This window comes from Rattus norvegicus, chromosome 4 (genome assembly GCF_036323735.1).
Source record: "Rattus norvegicus strain BN/NHsdMcwi chromosome 4, GRCr8, whole genome shotgun sequence".
Lineage (NCBI taxonomy): Eukaryota > Metazoa > Chordata > Mammalia > Rodentia > Muridae > Rattus > Rattus norvegicus.
Window position 1 is genome coordinate 118907112 of NC_086022.1, and position 21996 is coordinate 118929107.

The following is a 21996-nucleotide window of genomic DNA, read 5'->3' on the forward strand; positions in this document are numbered from 1 at the left end:
GTTCAAGATGGCGCTCCTGTGTTAACCTCCCCAAGGCCTGGCTTACAGGTGTGTGCTTCCATGCCCAGATGATGTTCCTGCTAAGTCATAAATACATAAATAAGTATTTTCTTTCAAATTCAGCAAAAGGGAGAAAGTTTTCCAAGGAAAGGCATATCTTTTATAAGTCTTACGAATCAAGAATAGAACTTAGAAATGTACCTACCCTACAATTTGATTGAAATACTTCCTGTAGCCATCTAAAGTTTCATGCTGAAACAAAGCAAAACAAAATTACTGTTTCTATGTTATTACCTTAAGATGTGAAAATCAGTTATTTATTCTCGGAAATCTTAATCCCATAGACTATGAGGTAAACATAATAATGGGGGGCACTGATCCCACATGTTAACAATGGCAACAGACTGACCTGATCCACACCTAGTACTTAGAATAATGGATGGCACACAACACTCAAGAAATGTTCACTGCTATTCTTACTTCAAGGCACATCCACCAAAATTGTGTCAGAATGACAACAAGCACATGCAGGCAGGTGTACATGCACATGCATACACAGACACAGACAGGCAGGAATGCATGCATGCACGCATTCACACATACACTCACTCAGCTACCAGCAAGAAAAAGTGGAAAGTACAGAACGCGCAGGGAACAAGCCTACCATATTAGATGGAGGCTGGAGGACCAAACGAGCTTGTTTTCGCCTCTGTTTTCGGTAGTAATTCTCAAATGTTTCACGGGCACCCTGTAAAATAAGCAAGAGGAAATGATGTAATTGGACCAATTATCCTTGAAATTGAAAAGATTGGAGTAGACTCCAGGTGTGGAATTTGAAGAACTTCATATATGTCAAAGCCTACCATAGTAATAATGATGATAATCAGAGAAAATAAAATAACTATGGCCATTTATTGAACCTAATCACAAAGTTCTAAATGGTAGGCAGAAGTAACCTTTACTACATGGTCAGAACTCAAGCTTCAGCACACCAAGGCTGGTTTCTGAGTCAAAAATCACAGCTTTACAAAGATGAAGACAAAACAAACAACCTTAAAATGTTATAGTAAGCAAGAAAATGTCTCTTCGAAAACAAATAGAACATTCCAGAAGAAAAAAACGCCCAGATGAAAGCCAGCTTTCAAATCGTTCATGATCAGAGGGTCAACAGGAAGTGGGAAAGGCAAGAGATGAGGTTGGCAAATCCTCTTCTCGGACAGAAACTTACCAAGGGACAGAACAAAAACAAAAGAGACAGCTCCTCGATATTCTTGATACTCAAATATCCAGTTCTCCCCCTTGCAGGAGTTTCTGACCTTTTGATACTATGACACGACAAATGTGTTTGGCCCCATTCACGCTCTCCTGGGGACGCCCTGGATAGGTGTTCTGAGAGTAACATGAGGGGTGCTCAGAACAATACCTGGTTCATGAGCTCTACATTCCCAAGCTCTGTTATGGGGAACAGTTCCTCACCAAACCCACAACTTTCCCAGAATCTCTGGAAGAAGCTTTAGAGGAAACAGCAATAATTCTGATGTGATGTGTCCAATTGTGTGTCGGCTGGAGGATGAACTTTGGTTTACTATGACTGGTATCCCCAAAAGATTCAGAAAGACACAGAGGGAATGGCGTGTGCTGAGGGGCACAGGTGGACCAGTGCAGCCACGGGCACAGAGCACCAAGAACTGCTGGGACCCACAGATGCCAGCAGGAAAGAAACAAAATTCTTCCTGCAGTCTCAAACAGAGTGTGGTCTCTGAAATGCTTTAAATTTGTAATTCAAGCTTCCAGAACCAGGATAGGGCAAATTTCTGTTGTTATAAGTCATGTAGTTTGTGGTATTTTGTTACAGCAACTCTAGGGAAATAATACAGATTGAGACAGTTTTGTAATACCTACTGTGACAAAATGTTCTTCTTAACCCAAGACTTCCTAATAAACAAGCACCAAGATCCCAGAAAAGTCAAGGGTTTAGACCCAGGTGGCTACATTCAAACTGTGGCTTCCCCTTTCTACCAATGTGACTGCTCTGTCTGTGTGCTGTACCTGAAGTCTCCTGTCCATCAGTCGACTGTCACTTGTGCTTGTACAGTGTCTTTCTCGCTTATGGACAGGTTAACCTCATGCAGCTACTACACAGACTTACAAGCTATAGAGCTCTTAAAACAGTGTCAATCAACAAGCATTTACATACGCACTTACTTTAAAAATAAAGGCCATAGACCAGGCAGCGAAGAAAAAGCACTGTCTACCTCTCCAGCCTCTATTTAGGCAATTTCTTCCACTTTCTAAAACGCTGAAGAAGTTTCTTCCATATGATTTCCTTGTTATATTATCATCTACACTGAACCCGAGCTGGGAAAATTAACCTAAGACACAACCGCACAGACCCAATGTAGCTTGGGTGGGCAAACTCCTTCTGTAAAGTGCTCGCTCGTTCAGGCGCATCTAGAGCTGAAAGCCCATCCACTGCAATGCCAAAGCGGCTGTAGAGGATCCATAAAAGAATATGGCCTGTACCCAAAACCTTCCTTGGAGAAACTGAAATAATAATAATATAAATTTCACCTGTCATGAAATACTTCTTTTTATAGTTAAACTCGGTTTCAGTTCACAGGCTATGTAGATAACAGTTAGCAAGGTGAGGCTATCTATAAAATGAAGTAAATACAAGCATGGCCATTTCAGCCCTTTTTCATCCACTAGTGAATGAGGACAGAAGTCATTCATGTTACTAAGTTACAAGTGGAGACTGCCATTTGACTTTAGTTAAAGTTATTCCCTTCTCGTCACCAACTCATAGAACAGTGGTATTGTTGAATATCAATTACATGCTGTACACACAGAAGGGCTTTTCATTTTAAGGTTAACAGCCTTGAACGACCTTTATTATTCTAGTGTGACATTACATATTCAACATGCTTAAGAGCCAAAATACACTTAACTATAAATTTAAAGAAAAACCTCCAGTCTAATTAGACCATCGGGCACTAATTTGATTTCTTTGTTGTAAACAATAGAGAATGAATATATATATATGAAATTCCATATAAAAATCATATCCACTTCCTAATGGATATTCCATTTTCTAATATTCCTTTAACAGAAAAGGGGCCAACTAAACTAGTAAGTCTAGCTTCCCAGTTTTCAAAAATGAGTTGGATTTTCCCTGGTGACTATTAATTAATTCACCTTTAATAATTTTATTCCTTCTGCCAATTTTGTCAACTTGGTGTCAAAAGGCAGGATTCAAGAAGTAGGCACTTGACCAGTCTAGTCTGGGTAATGGGTGAAGTACCTCCTTGCTCAGAAACAGGCCACTAGGTGAACCACGAATGCTTCATTTCAACTCTAAACTCAGAACCACTAACAGATTCTACCGCTTTGAGGGAGGGAAGGGGAGAGGCTAGTTTGTTGCTAGAAAACATCTAAGGGAGTACCCAAACCTTATACTAATTGAAAACCCAGGGAGAAAAGGAAGCGCCAGGTACAGAGAAAAACTTATTCCTAGAAGTAACACTGAGACTCAAAGAGTACAGCCCATCACACATTCTAAGCATCTAAAGAAGTTCTCAATGGTGAGGTACAGGGCGAGCTAAAGACAAAGCTTCAGGAATTGGTGAGTTTATTTATTTACAAATAAAGTTATTTGGCAACAGCTATAATGATAGTAAGAACTCCCTACACTTTGGAACTCCAAGTATAAAGACTAGAATGAAGAAAGGAAAAGTGAGATTCCAAGAGGCCAGTCAGAACACAGCACAGAGACCCAGGCCTGCTGTCCCAGCACTAGGAAGCCTGACAGGCAGGGCAAGCATGAGCTCAAGGCCAAGCTGAGCTACATGGCAAGAGAAATATCCTGAGATGCATTCAGAAGACACATGAACAAATGGAAGGTGGGAACGGTGATGAAAAGAGAAGGAGCTCACAGAGCATTTCTAGGCTGGGTCAGTAGTTTGATGGCATCTCGTTTACAGACGGGAACACAAGGGGAAGAATACCGTCCATCTTTATTATGCAAGAACTCTGTACTTGCTAATTCACCACTTGTTAAAAGTTGCTCAACTCCAAAATCAATACTCATAGCTCGTTCATAGACATTCACAGCTATGTTTAGAATTTCTAAAACTTGAAATTGTCCAATACACATGTTCCTAGTTAAGGTCAAACAAGGCAAAATGCAGCCTTTTGTTTCAGTTTCATACTGTAAACAAGTATCACTTTCATAGCCTGTCCAATGCCACATTCTCTGCATTTTTGTGCTTTTTGTTCGTGAGTCTGCTCTTTAAAATGGCCCTTACCTATAGTATTAAAATGCTGTCCAGTGTTCTAAGCTCATGAAGGCTTGTGATGTGACTTGAAGAGAAATCCTGTGTTTTAGAAAAGCTTCATACAAACATTATTATAATGTTGTTGCGAATAAACGAAGAGCATGTTAAATAAGATATCTCTTCGACTTTGACGGGTGGATGGTTAAGAGAGGGTGTTGTTTTGACATAAGCTCTCCTGTAGTCTAGCCTGGCCTAGAACTCACTGTATAGCTGAAGATGGACCCAAACTGATTCTTCTGCACCTATGTCCTAGGATACAACAGGGCTAAATATAGTATCATTTTAAAGTAAATAAAATAACTTAGAAACAATGTCATCAACTGGTAACAATGTGACAGCAGCCCCCAGGAAACTAACAGGACATTTCCCTACCACCAAGATCTCATTAATTCCCAGCCCACATTACCTTTCACAGTTTCAAACTATTAAGCTCCTCACCTCTCTTGGTATTCTACTTACTAAAGTCAAACTTCACTTAGATATTTTGTATTACAGTATACCCTGAGAGGAGCTTGGGGTAAACGGCAGTGACTGTCCCCTAAAGAAAATCATCAACATTAACAGTAGATTTTGCTAGGAAGCAATATACTTTGACACTTTTTCAAAGTTATCTTCTTTTAAAAAATAATTTGCAACTTGTGTTTAACACAATATGTATTTTGTTTTAAATTGCTATTAATTACAAAAGTAAAACATGACTTTTAGAAGAATTAGGAAACACAAAATGGACAATGTGAACACAACACATACCACGCACAGTCACAACACTTGGTATTGGTGGTTACTATGCATTGGCTGGTGTGTTCCCCTCTATCCTCTTGGAATCCTCTCTCTCTCTCTCTCTCTCTCTCTCTCACACACACACACACACACACACACACACACACACACTTCCACAGAGAAGTAGCAGTCTACTGTATATGCTTCTTTTACTGAACTTTTATGGAAAATACACTTCAGCATCTTTATCCACAAAACTATTCCTCCTTGTTTCCCTCAAACACATATTCTCCAACCCCACAAATGTCAGAATCACTGAATAAATGTTTGAAAATTAAAATGAAAACACAAGTAAAAAGCTTGAATTCTTCTTCAGGTGTTCAAATACTTGTCTAAACAGAATGGAAACACAAACACTGCCATGCAATGTGGACAAGTTAGTGAGGCTTCGTGCTTAGATATGTAGGAGCAGGAAAATCAGATTCTAACCAAGATTGAAGACACATTCTGCAGATACAGGTTAGAAATATGTACTACCAAACAGTTGCGATCATGTGAGCCTAAAGTTGGAAGACAGAAAGATCAAATAAAAACCTTCCTGAGGATGTCCTTTCTCGTAGAGATAAAATACATACTATAGCTAACTAGTGATAGATATATGTGGGTTCTGCATCTGGAGTTTCAACCAACTACGGGACACAAATATTTCCAAATGGAAACAGGCTGGAAAGGTGGACCTGCAGGTAACTATTCAAGCCTGACAACCCAAGTTCAACCCCTGGAGCCCCACATGACGGAAGAAAAGAACTGATTTCCAAATGTCCTGAGACCAGCACATATCACTGTGGCATGAATGCATACACTTAGGGGGTTAAAAGAAAAGAGATTTTCTTTAAATATTAATAAACTCACAGAATTGCATCTGTACTGAACATATACATATTTTTCTGGTCACTATTCCCTAAACAATAAGTGTAATAATGCCTAATACAGACTTGCATTGTGTTAGACATCATGACGAACTGGAGTGATCTATAGTGTCTGAAGGATATTCACAGGCAGGTGACATTGTTTGTGACAGAGGGGCAGAAACAAGCCTCCATGGACCTTAAGAACAAACCATGCACAGAAACCTATTTCATGTAGTTACTGATCCTTGTGTCTTAACTGTAAGAATCTTTGTGTAGTGTTATAGACGGGGAATGAATAACATTGGGAAACCTCCACATGTGATCAATATGTCTACACAGTATGCAAAAGAAGTCAGACCGTGTATCTTCTTTGTGATATACTGAGTACAGACGTCTTAATGGAAGTTCTTTCTGGGATAATGTAGTCTATGAAAGAGACTTTTTTACTAATCCCTGAAACAGAAAACAACTCTCAGATTAAGAAACAGAAAGACACCCAGACGAAGAACAAAGGAATTGACTGGAAGACGGGAAATGCACACCCTTGTTCTTCTGGCTTGTCTATAGGAAGCAATATTTCCATTTGGGTAAAGCCTATAATTTCACCAGCCTGCCTGCAGCTGGAGCACTCTTTTAACTGTCACAGCAACCAAGTGTAGACAGGTTTATTCAGGGGTTTTTTTGTTTTGTTTTGTTTTTTTTAAGAAAAAAACCCTTAAAGGGAGATTTTAATTTGTGCCCATCCGTAAAGGGGAACGCTCTTCCTAGGGCCCCATAATGATGTCAGCGGGATATTACACGTCACCAGATGGCTAATCTGCACAGCAGGCCCAAAGCAGGGTTTCTTTCATTAGAACTGCCCTAAAGATCAGACTCCAGGAACATGTGTAAAGAACAACCCCAAGATGCCCCCTATTGCTTAAATCTAGAAACATTCCTTTCCCAGATGTAAAAATCCATTCAGAGTGTTTCCCCCAGCAAGGTCACTCAGGAGTCAGGATGCTGTGTGTCACACAATTCTGGGAACCTACTTTAGGGTCAGAAAAATGTCTTCATTTCAAAAGCCACAACAATGTCAAAACATCTCAGAAAATATGCTATGAAGAAAGGGTAATTGCTCTGGTAGACAATTTATCATTAAAAATATCACTATTTTGAAAGGCCTCCATTTTTTTTAATTTTATTCAAAAGCCTTCAAAAATGAATCTACATAAACTTCTGACCCTTCTAGAAAAGAGCAGAAGCAGTCTGACATTCTGGCAGAGTCCTGTTTATTTTTCAGATGCCCATATAACATGTGTTTGTCTTGGCGTTTCCTCCTGCAGCAATGGCCAGGCAGGAGGCACAGAAGAGCATCCCCTCTGGGGTTTAAACACAGAAAAGAAAGAAACCTGAGGGCTAATGATTATGGAGCAGAGGCTGTGCTTTTGAAGAAAGTAAACATCATGATTAACAATCTCAGCCTTTATAATTAGCTTCCCGGTCCAGGACAGAGTGTTAATTTATTAAATATTTTCACAAAGAGTCTTTTATTATCAGATTCAGTTCAGCTGGCTCCTTTCAGAGCATTACCAATTACAACCAATAAAGCTTTAATTAATGACTGCTTTTTATAACCTTTGACCTAAGATGATAAACAGTTGTACCTTCAAGTGAAAGGGTAAACCTCAAAGGGAAGGGTGTCTTAATCATGCTTAGTAAACCAAACCGCTTAGAATTACAAGCTACTTACCTGGCTAGAGTAAAAATGCAGACTTCCTCTGTCATTAGAGTAATCGATCAGGAAAAGATTAGAGTTTCACTTTTAAGATAAGTGTTCTTTTTGCTACAGAACCCATAACCTGAATAATCTGTATGTGACTGTGCACCTTATGGACTAATTACTTAAAGAGTAAGATCCAATCAACTTCAGGACAATTAACAAGAAAATTTAGAATATGATATAATTCAATATGGAACAATCAAAACCTGTGTTTTAGGTTTTTACATAAACCTACACACTTTTGAAAGCAGTGTGATCTGAGTTACATTGCCGCCACCTTCAGATCCTACCTTTATAGTCCATGGCCTCTGACATTGCAGGGATGGCCACGGATATGTAAGAAGGTGTAAGCCAAACCGCCTGACCAACAATGAGATGAAAGAAATTCTGAGAACATTTCCTATACACAATAAGCAGGAATAGACATTCTTTCCATCAGAAAGAAGAAAATGGGGCATTTCTGCATTCACCCCAAGAAATTATCTCAAAGTTGGCAATCATCTAGAAGGACTAAACCAATGCCTGACTTCGTAGTGTAATTTTTATGGAAAGTCCCTATACCCTGACTCATGTGTCCATCGGATAAAGTGCTAAGGAGCTTTACAATGTGGAAGGTGAAGCTCCCCAAGCAAATCTCCTAGGCTGCTTCATTTGTCAGGAATGCATAGAGCTCCTGCTTAAGAAGCATTAGGAAAGTATGGGTTCTAAAAAATATAAATAAATCAATACCATCTTAGATGAAGGCAATAAGACATCTGCAATAGTTCTCACAATGAAAGCAATGGTTTAATGTAAATGTTTAATGCAGTGTAAACATTTGCTGCAGAAAGAGTCAGAGTCAAAGTGACCCATAGGTGGCTATAGGAACATCAATGCTAGAAGAAGCCCAAAATCTCAAGTTCAGACTTATCGACTGAACTATTATTATAATGAACACATTATTATTACGATGCACAAATGTATATAAAGGCTGCTTTATTAAAGAAACATGGTACCTCCTGAAATTTTAAATCACATCACACATAAACATACTCACACACACACACACACACACACACACACACAAACACACATAAAGCATTTGTATACTTAAGTGAGGATTGGTAAGTTTTGTACAAATAAGTCTTATTCCTGATACAGAAAGACAAATTTTTGTATAGAAACAGAAAAGTTAGAATCTAAGAATATATGATCTGTTAGACTGAGATTCAATTGCTCTTAAAAAAATGAGTCATTTTGAGTAAACGTAAACAAAGTAGAAAATCTTAGGTTTCTATTTGGTAAATAATGTACAAAATAAGAGAATGGAGAGAGGTAAAAGCTGGACACTTCTGGTTGAACTTTGTAGCATGAGAGTTCTGTATCTCCATCCTGCTGCAACAAAAGAGACAAGACACACTTCACCTCTTCCTCAACAGCAAACATCTCAGAGAAATACTGTATCATGTAAGGACATTTACAGAATCATGAGACATACTTTTAAAAGTACCAAGGTCTCCCAAGTTCCCTTTATAACTCTGACTGCCCTCTGAACATGTCAGTTGCATAGTTCTTGGTAACCTTCGTTCTATAAATTTGTTGTTTTCAGAATGTTACATTATGGGTTAGGAAGATGACTCAGCAAATACCATGTAGGTTCAAGGTCTGAATCCCCAGAACCCACAAAATGTCTGGTGGACTTCATGGCCCACCTGTAAATTCAGGAGTTAGAGACAGGGACTCTCTGGGGCTGGTCGACCAGCTAGACTAGCAAAACAAGCAAGTTCTGGATTCAGGCCAGAGATCCTGCCACACTGAACAAGTAGAGAGTGCTGCCAGAAGGCTTTTGATGTCAGCCTGGCCTCCACACTCACACACAGGACATACAGACGCATGAACACACACACACATGAGCATGCACACAACGTATAGCCACATGCCACAAAACTGGGATGTCTTTTTGATGACTTATGAGATGCTCCTTCTAGGGTTGGTTTATTCCCCAGGCCGTTGACATGTCAGTGTGCTTTCTTTCCATTGCTGAGGAATAAATGATCACTCACCTAGTGTGGAACAATTATGAAGAATGCTGTTATAAACATTCTTGTACAGACTGTAGCCCAAAAAGGACAAGTGCCCAGGAGTGTCTTTGGTTATACATAAATTTGGAGAAATACTACACTGATTTCCAGAGTGGCTCTGTTGTTTAATCCCCACCAGAACCCTTGCCAGAATTGGAGAGTCCATAATTTGTTCATAGCACAGGCTACTGGTACTCAGCACACTGGCCATTTGCCAACTTCAGGGAAATGTGAGACTGCATATCTTTTTAAAGTCTTAGCAAATTATATTACGTATCCATCCATATAGAAAATTTCCATGAATTTCAAAATTGAAATACATAACATTTATGTAATTTTAGTAGAAATATATGAAGCAACAGTAACATTAACAAAAAGTTAAGTAGAATATCTCAGTTCTAAGTATTATACCAAAAGGAAGTAATATCTAGGTCCATTAGTAAGATTTGCATATGCATGACACTGAAGCTTTAAACTGGAAACAGCCCAATGTCCTCACTGTTCAGAAAGATAAAAAGAAGCAAATCACTGAGACATGCAACAATATGCATGATTTGCTAAACATGCATCCCAACCGAAAAGTATTTGCATCAATAAGTATAAATATTCCCATCATAGAAAAAAGTGCACATGAAATTCACAAGGTGTCACTTTTTCCAATCAACTTAGCAAATGAAAACAATATAATATTAACTCTAACCCAGAACTGCTGGAAATAAATAACTGTTCTCAAAGATTCTTTTTTTAAGGAATGCCTAATAATTATCTCGCTTCCTGGGAGGTTACAAGTGAGATAGCTTTAAATGTGCATATCTTTTAATCGCCTTCAGTAATTCCAACTAAGTACTCAAAGTGGTGAAGGAAAAAATCTAAAATACCCAGAGCTAGACGAATTTGAGTCCAGGTTCTTATGAGCTAAAACCCTGGTTTAACCCTTAGTTACAAGATATTAAGCAATTTATTCAATATGTCAAAAATGCCTCAATTGTATCACCTGTAAAGTAAGAGTATCCGGATATACTGTCAGGGTTACAAATGATTCTATTTTAGGATTAAATCATACAACCTGCACCAATCCTATCCTTCGGCTCACAGCCTGCAGGAATTACTCACCAGAACATTATCATCACCCTCACCCACAAGCCCTTACAATAGTGATCTTTCCTTCCTGATGCAGCATCATGTGATGACATAAATACATGCAAAAATCAGTAAGTGAATCTCTTTATACAAAGAAATATTTGTGGCATGGTATAGTTAAGGAAAGAAAGCATATTATATTAAAAGGTATAGCATTATTACAATTAACTGCTTATAAAAGGACATCAAGTATGTTTAGAAACAATGACCATGAGGAAACCAATGAAACTGTGGTGAAACTCTCAATCACTTGTTTTCCTCAAACTTTTCTATTTTGCTTTAAAACAATGAACTCAGTCATACAGGCAAGACATGAAGGGATTTCCTTAGTTATCTTTTCTGTAACACAGGATCCATCTCACAGGCACTGGCATGTCCACTGGCTAAATCCACTGGGTCTAAGACAGATAATGGGCAGTGACTGACACAGACCCTGCCTGATGATAAAGAACACAGAAAGAGGAATAAAAGTGCTTCCTGGAAGTTGAAAGGTAGTTCGGAAGTGGTTCCTCTACTCTCTGCTGCTAGCCAGGGCTAGAGTTAGCAGAGCCGGCTCAGGAAAAAACTTACTGCCCTAGAAGCTTTGGTAACCTTGAGATCAGCTCCCACTTATCATTACATAGTAGCTGGCTTTCTAGCAATACCCCCACCCAGAATGTACCAAAGACACAATTCCAGGGCCACTAAGTGGTGCACGGCAGAATCTGTTAGCAAATGCATGGCTGAAGTGGTCAAATATCTAAAGGGTCCCACTAAAAATAGCAGATTTATGCCTGGAAAGAATGGAAATCTTTGCTCTTTTCTGAATGGGAGGGCCCACTTAAAGTCAGAGCGTGGAACAAACTACACACTAATCTGGCATAATTAAGAGCCATTTGGCAGGCTATGGAAGGATGATCTGCCCTAAGAGTAGTCCAGAATGACTCTAGCCCTGACTGACTGGGCTGGCAGTGATCCTCTTAAAATAGCACCTGACACTGCCCACTTGGTTTTTCCCAAACCAGACCTAGAGAGAGCAGCAGAGAGAAAGCTAAATTTCAATCAAAAAATCATCCTGACAAGCCCAAAGTTACTTCAACACTAGGACATTATTAGAGTCCTCATCCGGCAGCCCTCCCAACCTGTGGAGAAAATAACTTAACATACTCTGCTCAGCACTCCCTCTACCTATTCTCTGTTCTATCCAAGACCAATGTACTTTACTAGACTGCCTTTCTCCAGTTCTATACATCTGACTTCCAAGGCACTGCCGATGTGAGAAGGCAGAATACGACTGTTATTTTCAGTGGAGTCTTTCCACAAACTACTAAGAGCATTATTCTATAACTATTTTATTACTTTTATTTTTTTATAGTTCAGCTCCCAGTCCCCCTTATTCTATAACTTTCACAAATAAGTTTCCCAAACTCCAAAGACAAGAATTAAAGCAAAATAATACCATGAACTTATTTTTCAGGAATACTTCAGGAACTATGATTATAGAGAAGCCTTTCTTACCACCCTTATAGCATTCTACCAACAATGGAAATATCAATGATACAAAGAGTGAAAGTATGTGTCAAATTTAACTCCTAAGTTCAGACTAGAGCCCCAATTTTGCCAATTACTAACTCTATGACCCTCTAGGCAGCACAACTGATTTTACTATCCCCAATCCTCTGAGCCCTCAAAGTTAGCTCACAGGCTGGTGCCCTGACGCTTGCTCCTTTGGGATCAACCATGTGTGAAGGTGCTATTGAAAATCACAGAGCTGCTAGGTGTGAACAGGCACAGCCGTGTGGGATGCTGACTATAAAATCTAGAGGTATAACTAACACTGTGAAATGGAGGGAAGATAAAACTAGTGCTCTCTTTCACCCAGAATGTATTTGGTTCATACTTATTTCATAGTTTTGAGAACTGAGGACATAGATATAAAACTAAAACATACACTAAATAGTCTGTGCTTGCTGCTTAAAAAAGGGTATTTCACAGAGGCCACAGAAAACAAGTATTTTCAATTATATTGAAGTGAATCAGAAGACGAAAAGCGGAAACAATGTGGGCTTCAATTTGTAAAAGCACATAGTACAATTTTCTCTTAAAGATGATTTATTAGGGGCTGGGCATGTTTGATCCACAGCAACCACAAAAAAGTTGGGTGATATGATAGACGCCTGTAATTTCAGAGATGGGAGGTTCCATGGGGCTTGCTTGCCAGTTACCCTACCCAAATTGGCAAGTTTTAGGTCACAGTGAAAGCCAAGTCTCAAAAAATAAGGTAAGAAATGATCAAAGAATTACACTAGGAATCAACCTCTGACCTGCACACATCCTGTAACACTGCACCATGTTCTCTTCTACCTCCCTTCTCCTCCATGTTCCTCATCATAAGTCTTTGGGGATGAGGATCCATATGGGCACGTTTGTCCTAGCATCTGTCTGTGTCACCTTTTGGGAATTATTCTAAAGTTCAGTCATCGAGTATGGTATTTGCTGTGCATACTTCATAGATACCCTTTTCACAGTAAGAAATAAAAAAAATAACAGATGCATGTAATTGAAAAACAAAACAGGGGATTATATAGGGAAAGAAGGGAACTAGACAGCAGGTATGAGGAATACAAACAAATGAGGCCAAAATATAATGACACATATGTATATAAATGTCATAATGAAACCTAACAATTTAATAAGAAACTTCTACTCACTATGGTAGCCATCTCAGGACCTATGTCAATTTTTAATGTAAAAATATGACAGTGTTCTTTATCCCTCTTAAATATATAAAAGAAATAGTAAAAAAATCAGTATTCTCAGACATACTAGTTTTTTCTTAATAAATCCACTGCAAAGCCATGTGAGAACTAAGTAACAAAAAATAACAAACATGTCAGGCATGGCCCACTCAAGGCTTCAACCACAGCACCCAGGAGGCAAAGACAAGAAGCCCGCCTGAGCTATAGGTAGCATGAGCTATAGGTAGCCTGAGCTATAGGTAGCCTGAGCTATAGGTAGCCTGCCTCTAAAGAGACAGGGTAGGAAGAGAAGGAAGGGCAAGGAATGGAGGGGTATTTCCCACTCTGGATTGGTCTTATGGAGCTGGATTTCCAGTATATGTAATTTCTTCCTAACAAAAACTTGTGCTCTTAACTCCTATTTAAGCATCTCTATTTGGAGAGTCTTTCTCTTCTTCCTCTCCTTCCTCTCAGGGCTGTCAACACCTTATTTCTCATTAGGACTGCCCCTGACAGGGTCCAAAATGACTAAAGCCTTACAGTAAGGAAATACCCACAGCATAACAGACTTTAAAGCATCCACAAAAACGCCCAAGTTCATGCATGTCATGAAAAACGTATGTGACCTGCCTAAAAGAACAACCTAAATTTAACTCATGGGACTAGAATGATGAAGATTTGGTATCAAGCTTCTAAAGAATGAAGCAATCTTCAGGGTACCAATTCTTATCTATAAGTAATGTGCTCAAAGTTAAAAATCAACATTTCTAAAAGACATAGCAAAGAAACAACCAAAATGTATCCAAACCTGTCTTCTGAGTAGAATGCACTGTTGATTCTACCACTGGAAGACCGGCTTTGCCAGAAAGAATCAAATATATACTGCATCATTAGGACAGCTGCCAGTCACAAGAGACTAAATAATCAAGATGAGTTCTTAATTCTTTCCCATTCCTGAGCCCACTGTATCATACAATGGACATGACCTCATCTGTCTGTAGTCATAAAAGTTAACCAGAAAAACCTCCTTACAAAGAATTTACATAAGGTGTCAGTAATGTGTGTGAAAATCCTAGTACAACTGACAGAAACAAAGCCCGCATAGTGATGCCAATTTGCTGTTGACTAGCCTGGTGATCATAAAGGTTATAAATTATCCATACCTGATATTATAAAATAAGAAGAACTGATAGTATTTTTTATGTACTATCATCAAAATTCAAAGAAAATGGAATGCACTATAGGCCCAGCTAATACAATTTTATGGAAATAATCAACATCTTAATATGAGAAATGACTAGGAAATTACTTCATCAGCAGAGGGCAAAGCATCTCTCGGTTATTAATTTGCATTTGGTAAGTAGCAATCCTCAGCAGACATGCCTATAAGCCACAAAGTAGAGTCCATCACCAGTGAATTTAAGTTTTCAAGGAACCACAGCAAAAGAAGAAATAGTTGCTAATGAGTGAAACTAAACTTAATAAAATTTTATTTACCTGACATAGTAAACTACTGTCACTTAATAAGTAATTTATATAAAAATAATGCATTAAATATACTTCACAGGCAATGATACAGTGTTGGTATCTGGTGTGCCCCTATAATGTATGTTAAGTCATGCCACTTTTGTTTCAAATCATCAAAGCCCCGAGTGGCTAGTGTCTACAAAAAAGGGAGCAAAGGGTAACCTACCCAGAAAGGAAGCCTACCCAAAGGCACCAGGATGGATTCAGGAGAATATAGACTATAACGCATGATAGATATTTAATAGTTAACTGAACAAAGTAGATGAGTTAACAGATTCTGAGACAACAAAAGCAGCACAACACTAGAGAGTACAAAAAGAGCTTCGTCCTCATACAAAACAGGTTGGATCAATGTAAAGTGGTCTGCTCCAAGTACATCTGGCCTCCTAGTCCATGACTGTAGTTCTAAAGTTTACAGCAGAAGTCTAGGCCTGAGCCACTTACGTGGGAACTGAAAAGGCAGAAGCTAAAGCATGACTCAGACCATGACTAGAGGAGCCAGTTAAAACAACAGTAACTTGCTGATCCCAAGTGCCGTTTTTCTACTAATAGGATGAACTCAAATTATCTAATTCATAAGAACACATTGCTACCCACCCACAAAACTAAGACTCAAGGTTGTCCCCAGAGTAGAGGGTAGTAAAAGACCTCCAGCTGACCAAACAGCCTGCCCAAAACTGGTGTGCCAGAAGAGCAAAGTAAAGGGAACAAAAAAGAAGGGGAGTGCAGTGAGCACCTAACACAGTTCTCGGCCTGTGACTGCTACTCCCCATGATGACAGGACCTCTGTGAGCAGGCAAGAGAGTAAAAGGAGGGCGCTCAATCTCGGCAACATGGGCCGCTTCACATTTTTCAGAAATTACTGCATGTTGAAACAATGGGATATTTGTCAAAGTACAACTTGATCACCAGAATTCATCTGTTTTTCATAACTACGTTTGACCTAAACTGTGCTGACTAAACAAGGTACCCTGTGTTTCACAGCCTGGAAAATGTGGCTCCCAACCTCATTTCCAGACCGCACTGGAGCTTCCAGCTCCTGAACTATAGCTTCTTGTTAGCTGAGTGATTCAGATCAGGCCAAGGATGATGTCTGCAGGCATCCCCTACTACATTAATCACCTTTCCTTTTCAACTCTTCAGTTCATTTCTCTTTTTTCTTTGTAGGTATCTACTAAAAGAGCTGCAAAATCATAAAAATTTTCCTTCTGAATTTGCTATTCATTTACATAAAATTTTACATTTTAAATCAACACAAAATTTTACTTGGAAATAATTTCAACTTCAGAAACTTATGGGAAAGGAGCCTAAGTATGGTACAAACCTCCCGTGGACCCTTTATCCAGATTAGCCTGCTGTTTAGTATTCCTACACAGTCACTGTCCAGTATGACAGATGATTTACTCTAGGACATGTATGTATAAGGAAGTGGGGAAGTTGTGGGTTTTGGTCCTCCATAAATGTCCTAGAGTGGGAGGACCAAAACCCACAACTTCCCCACTTCCTTATACATACTACAGCAGCACGAGTATAGAACCTGTGTACATTCTACGGTATACTTTGAATCATCACTTCATTACTCATAGAACATAACATTGTCAACCACTGTTATATGAAACTGTCTGTGGACTGAGGACATTCAGGGAGTCTAGACACATTCAATACAGGTGTAACATTTAATAGACGTTCTTGATTTGTAATTGGCTGAATCCACATATGTGGAATCCACAGACTTCAAGGGTCAACTGTGCACACGGTAGAACTGCTGTGGATCATGTATACTCCATCCAAGCTTCTTGTACCTCGAGTACCTCGTTGCTCACTTTCTGTGAACAGGATGTCTTCTAACATCACAAGCTAATACCAAAGTCAGAAAATTTGACATTTCTCTAAGCTACTGTCCATATTCCAATTTTGTCAGTCTTTTATAGCATATATCCCCTCAAGTAGGAGATTCGGCCTAGAACAAGGGTCAGCCCTTTCCCACTGCCTGCTGTGCACGTTACTTACTCATTTACCTATTGGGCCTGCATGCTCCTCAAGTAAAGCAGTGGAAAGAGGGAGGTTGTCATAAATACCGAGGGCCATGAAAAGTCTAGCATAGTTCCTGGCCAGTCTTCACAGTGAAATGCTAATCAGGGGTCTAGGCAATGCCTGACCTCAGCTGTCTCACCTCTCTAGCTTTTTTCCATCTGAAAAATACTTCCTCAGCTTTTCTTCATCTTTTAAGGAAAAGGCACTTTTCCCAGCTACTGTAACGTAATGTCGGGATTTGTCTTAGAGATTGTATTGCTGTGAAAATCACCAAGACCAAAAGCAACCTGGAATGTCGAGGGTTTATGTCAGCTTGTAACTATCACTGAGGTAACTCATGGCAGGAACAGAGAGGCAGGAACTAAAGCACAGGTCACAGAGGAACACAGCCTAGTAGCTTGCTCTTTCTGGGGTGCTCAAGCCTGCTTTCTTACACAACCCAGGACCACCAGCCCAGGGGTGGTACCGCTCACAGTGAGCTGGGCTTTCCCACATCAATCAAGCTGACAAAAACTAACCAGCAAATGCCTTTTGATAGATATCTCCTCACAATTAAATTGAAACGATGCATCCTGTATGTGATAGTATAAAAGCAATGTGTGCTACCTTTCAAAACCTCGCCCTCTGAATGAGCTGCATGGTTTTAGTCAACTTGATACAAACTAGAGTCTCCTGCAGAGAGTGACCCTAAATTATTTTTAAATAATTTATTTTTTTAACGTGCACTTATGTTTTGCCTGCGTGTATATCTCTGTGAAGGTGTCATATTCCCTGAAACTGAAGTTGCAAATAGCTGTGAGCTGCCATGTCGGTGCTGGGAATTGAACCCAGGTCTTCTGGAAGAAGAGCCAGTGCTCTTCACTGCTATCTCTCCAGCCCCTCTTCCATTTTAAATTAAAATGTAATTATTTTACCTTCCCTCTTTTCCTCCAAACCCTCCCACTTCCTTCCAAATCCATGGCCTCTTTTCAATTACTGACATATACAAGTACACAAATTTATATTTTTTCAAACATTTCATTAATGATCGATGTGGGTGGGCCCAAACCCCAACCCACTTCTGGCAGTCCACCCCCGGCAGATATAAGAAAGTTAGCTGAACAAGCCAGCAAGCAGTTTTCCCTCATTCAGGTCCTACCTTATCCTCCTGCTCTGATTTCCCTTACTGATAGGCTGTAACTTATAGATGAAATATCACCCCCACCCCAAGTTGGTTTTCTTCACAGTCTTTATCTCAGCAACAGAGGGCAAACTAGGACATGGTCCCATATGATTGTGCTGTGAATTTTGAGCACCTGGTGAAACTGCTGCACAATTATGTTGAGTATTTACTCATTCATTCATTCATTCATTCATTCATTCATTCATTAACTATTAACAGAAGTCTTGCTCTATTATCTACAGTGCCCTAAAACTCACAATGTTCCTATCTCAACCTGAGCAGTTGGGATTACAGATGCATGCCAACATAACAAATTTAAGATTTTTTTTTTGAGAAGTTTAAGTTCAAAGCACACTTGAGAGGAAAATATAAAGACTTCAGAATTCCTCCTGTCCCCACACACCTTCCTGCGCCCAACCTTCCAGCACCCACAAAGCTGCACCTCATACCTTCGTGACCCGAACACTCCTGCACACACGTAGAGACTATTACATTATGGGCACGTTCCACCAACTACTATTGGTGAATATTACTTTTGAGAATAAACACTCTTTGGAAAATATTTTAAGACAAACGTCCCCTTCCTTCTTAATGTCTGTTCATTTACTGTCTGTTCATGCTCCCTACCTAAACAAGCCTGCATGTGAATACTAAAAAGGAATAGTCATGAAAAGTCTGAGATTTTCCCACCTTTACGTTAGTAAATTTCAGTTTCAAGAAAGCAAACAAAATGCACAACATTCCCGAATCTAAGACAAATGACTTATCAGAAAGTCAGCCATTACTTGCTCTTGTTTCCAGAGCCCTGGGACATTAGGACAGTGTACGAACAGTAAAGGTCACATCTGTACGTGCAGCAAAGTGTGCTGAAGATAAGGATCCATGAATACAGGGAGTCCAGACTTCTTTTCTCCACAGAAAACATGCCCAGGCTATAGTACAAACCACTGCTTCTCTCACTGGAGATTTTATTTCTACATAAAAGATGTTGGTTTTACAAACACCCGTGCAAAAATTATCTAGATAGACTCAGTGCTTCTGTTCACAGAGATGCATCCCAATGCAGGTTGCCCATGAGGAACTCTCTCAACATTTACCAGCCCAGTACAAAAAAAATTCTGCCCTCCCTCCATGCACGCGAACCAAGACTTACCATTTTATTTATAGGATTGCTTATTAGTAATACTCAAGTTTTCCTATTCTTTTTTAATAAATCAATTATTTTCATTTTATGTATATGAATTTTTTGCTTGCATGTATATCTGTCTGTGCACCATGTGCATGCCTGGTGTCTGCCGAGGCCAAAGATGAAATTGGATCTCCTGAAACTGGAGTTACAGATAGTTGTGAGCTGACATTTGCTGGGAATTGTTCCTCTCGAAGGGCAGTAAGTGCTCTTTAACCACTAAGCCATCTCTCCAAGCCTATATTTCATATTCTTTTCCAACAAAACTATCACTACTTATGAAAATCTCCTTTCTGTGCATTCTATTACAGTCCATAATACCAGTTTACTTCAATGGACAGAGAAAATTCTGAAGTTCCAAGCAAGGAAGACACAACTGGTGAGTGTGCTCAAGGCCTTCCTAAAAATATGACAACAGCTGAAGAATTAAACTCACCATCAGACTCCGAGGACCACTGAAGTAAGCGAGCCATGCAGCCCTGTGGTGTGACTGTTGTAGGATCTGCTGAGTGACACTGGTTTTAATGGCATGAATTTATGCTAATGTGATTTTTTTTCTTTAAACTAGTGAGGGAGGTCAAAAGAAACTGATGTCATAGTCTAGGATGAGAAAGAAAATTAGGTCCTTCCCTCCACAGTGGCACATTATTTTGCCCTTCATAAGACAACTGTGGACAACTGAGCTGAAGTCTACATCAAAGGAGATTCTTCAAAAATGAAATATTTTACAAGGGTAGTTGAAAAGTAAAGAAGAAAAGAAGGGAGGAAAGGAAAGGAAGGAAGGAAGAAAAAAATAAGGAGGTTTTTCAAAAAAAAGAAACTATCAGAATATTCAGCACTGCCATTCTGGGATTCACTACCAAAGGAGATAAAGCCAGAATGTGGAGTAGCTGTCTGTTTCCCAACATGCTTTGTAGCACTATTCACAGTAGCTGGGAAATTATAGCAATCTACATGCTCATCAATTAATAAAAAGATCGTATAGTATAGATAAACAATGGAAAACTATTCCTCCTAAAAATAAATAAAATGCTATCACTTTTGACAAGAGTGGACCTGAAGATCATTACAATAAATGAAAACAAGCCAGGAATAATGTGCCAGGCCTGCCCCATCTCACTAAAATGTAGAATAGGAAAAGCTGACCCCATGGAACTGGAGAGAATAGTGGTGGTTACCAGAGGCCAAGGAAAGCAGAAGGGAATGGCTAAGCAAGGAGTACTAAAGTTATGGTTCAAGAAGATTAGGAAGATCTGGGTTGCTAACACAGGGTAGGAAATAGACTACAATTAAGAATTACACATATCAAAAAGGTACAAGTCTAGGCATAGTGATTGACACCTGTAATCCCAGCAGTTAACAGATGAAGGCAAGATGATGGTGAGTTTGAGGCAAGTGAGGGAAGTCTACCTGGGTTACAAAGCAAGACCGTATCCAAGCAAAAAAAAAAAAAAAAAAAAAAAAAAAAACACTACAAGAAAGGATTCTGAATGTTTCTACCATAAAGAAATGAGTTTGAGAAGATAATATCAGTCAGATCAGACATTAGACAATTTCCTCCATTCATAGTCACTTACCCACAATGCCCCCCCCATCCCCTTTGGGGCTCTCACAGTATCTAAAAGTGTCTTATTTATTACCTGACATTTTATCCATGCTGGATCTCTGGAACCTTCATACTCAATAAATGTCAAAAAAAGCAAATACACAAACAACAACAAAATCCATGGTTTAAATCATTAAGATGTTTTTTAATAATACACACAAATATAATCTACACAGCTATGAATTTCATAAATAAGCACACTTTAATTTTTTTGAGATAGTTTTGGTGTGTAGTCCAAATTGGCTTTAGACTCTGGTTCCTCCTGACCCCTCACCAGTGCCAGGGTTATAAGTGTGTGCCACCATGCCCAGTCTATGGCCTACGTTTCTTATCTCAAACAATTTTTTAAAAAAGCAGTAACTTAATACCTGTGGTGCTTTATTTGAGGGTCAGTGAGAAATAAAACAGGTCAATGAACTATGAGAACTTCAACCTAAAATAACACAGTCGTCTTAGCTGATGGTTTGTTTCAAGCACCTTGTGTGGTCTATAGGCTTTTTCAACAGTGCCTTCTCGGAGTATCCTACATCTTACTCACTCAGTTCTTCTACAGCTGTGTATTAGCTTATTTCACAATATGGAAAACATAGAAGCTCTAAATAAGATGAGTTATGAGAGCATGAACCATGCTTTTACTGGGGAAGTCTGGATTCAGTGAACAGATCATCCACTCCACTGTCCAAGTCCTAAATGACCACCTCTAGACTAGCGTTCTCAATATGTGGGTCTCAGTTCCTTTAGGGTTTAAACGTTCCTTTCACAGGGGTCACCTAAGACCATTGGAAAACATAGATGTTTACATTACAATTCATAATAGTAGTAAAATTACAGTTATGA

General features: G+C 39.2%; 1 protein-coding gene across 3 annotated transcripts in view; it reads right to left on the reverse strand.

The window, feature by feature from the left end:
• The window catches only part of Exoc6b (exocyst complex component 6B), a 455447-nt gene that overhangs the window by 254833 nt on the left and 178618 nt on the right, over window positions 1-21996 (reverse strand). For all 3 annotated transcript variants that reach the window (NM_001109246.2, XM_063286527.1, XM_063286526.1), the window contains 2 exon segments: window positions 206-252; window positions 665-748. In NM_001109246.2, the coding sequence (NP_001102716.1) occupies window positions 206-252; window positions 665-748 (131 nt within the window).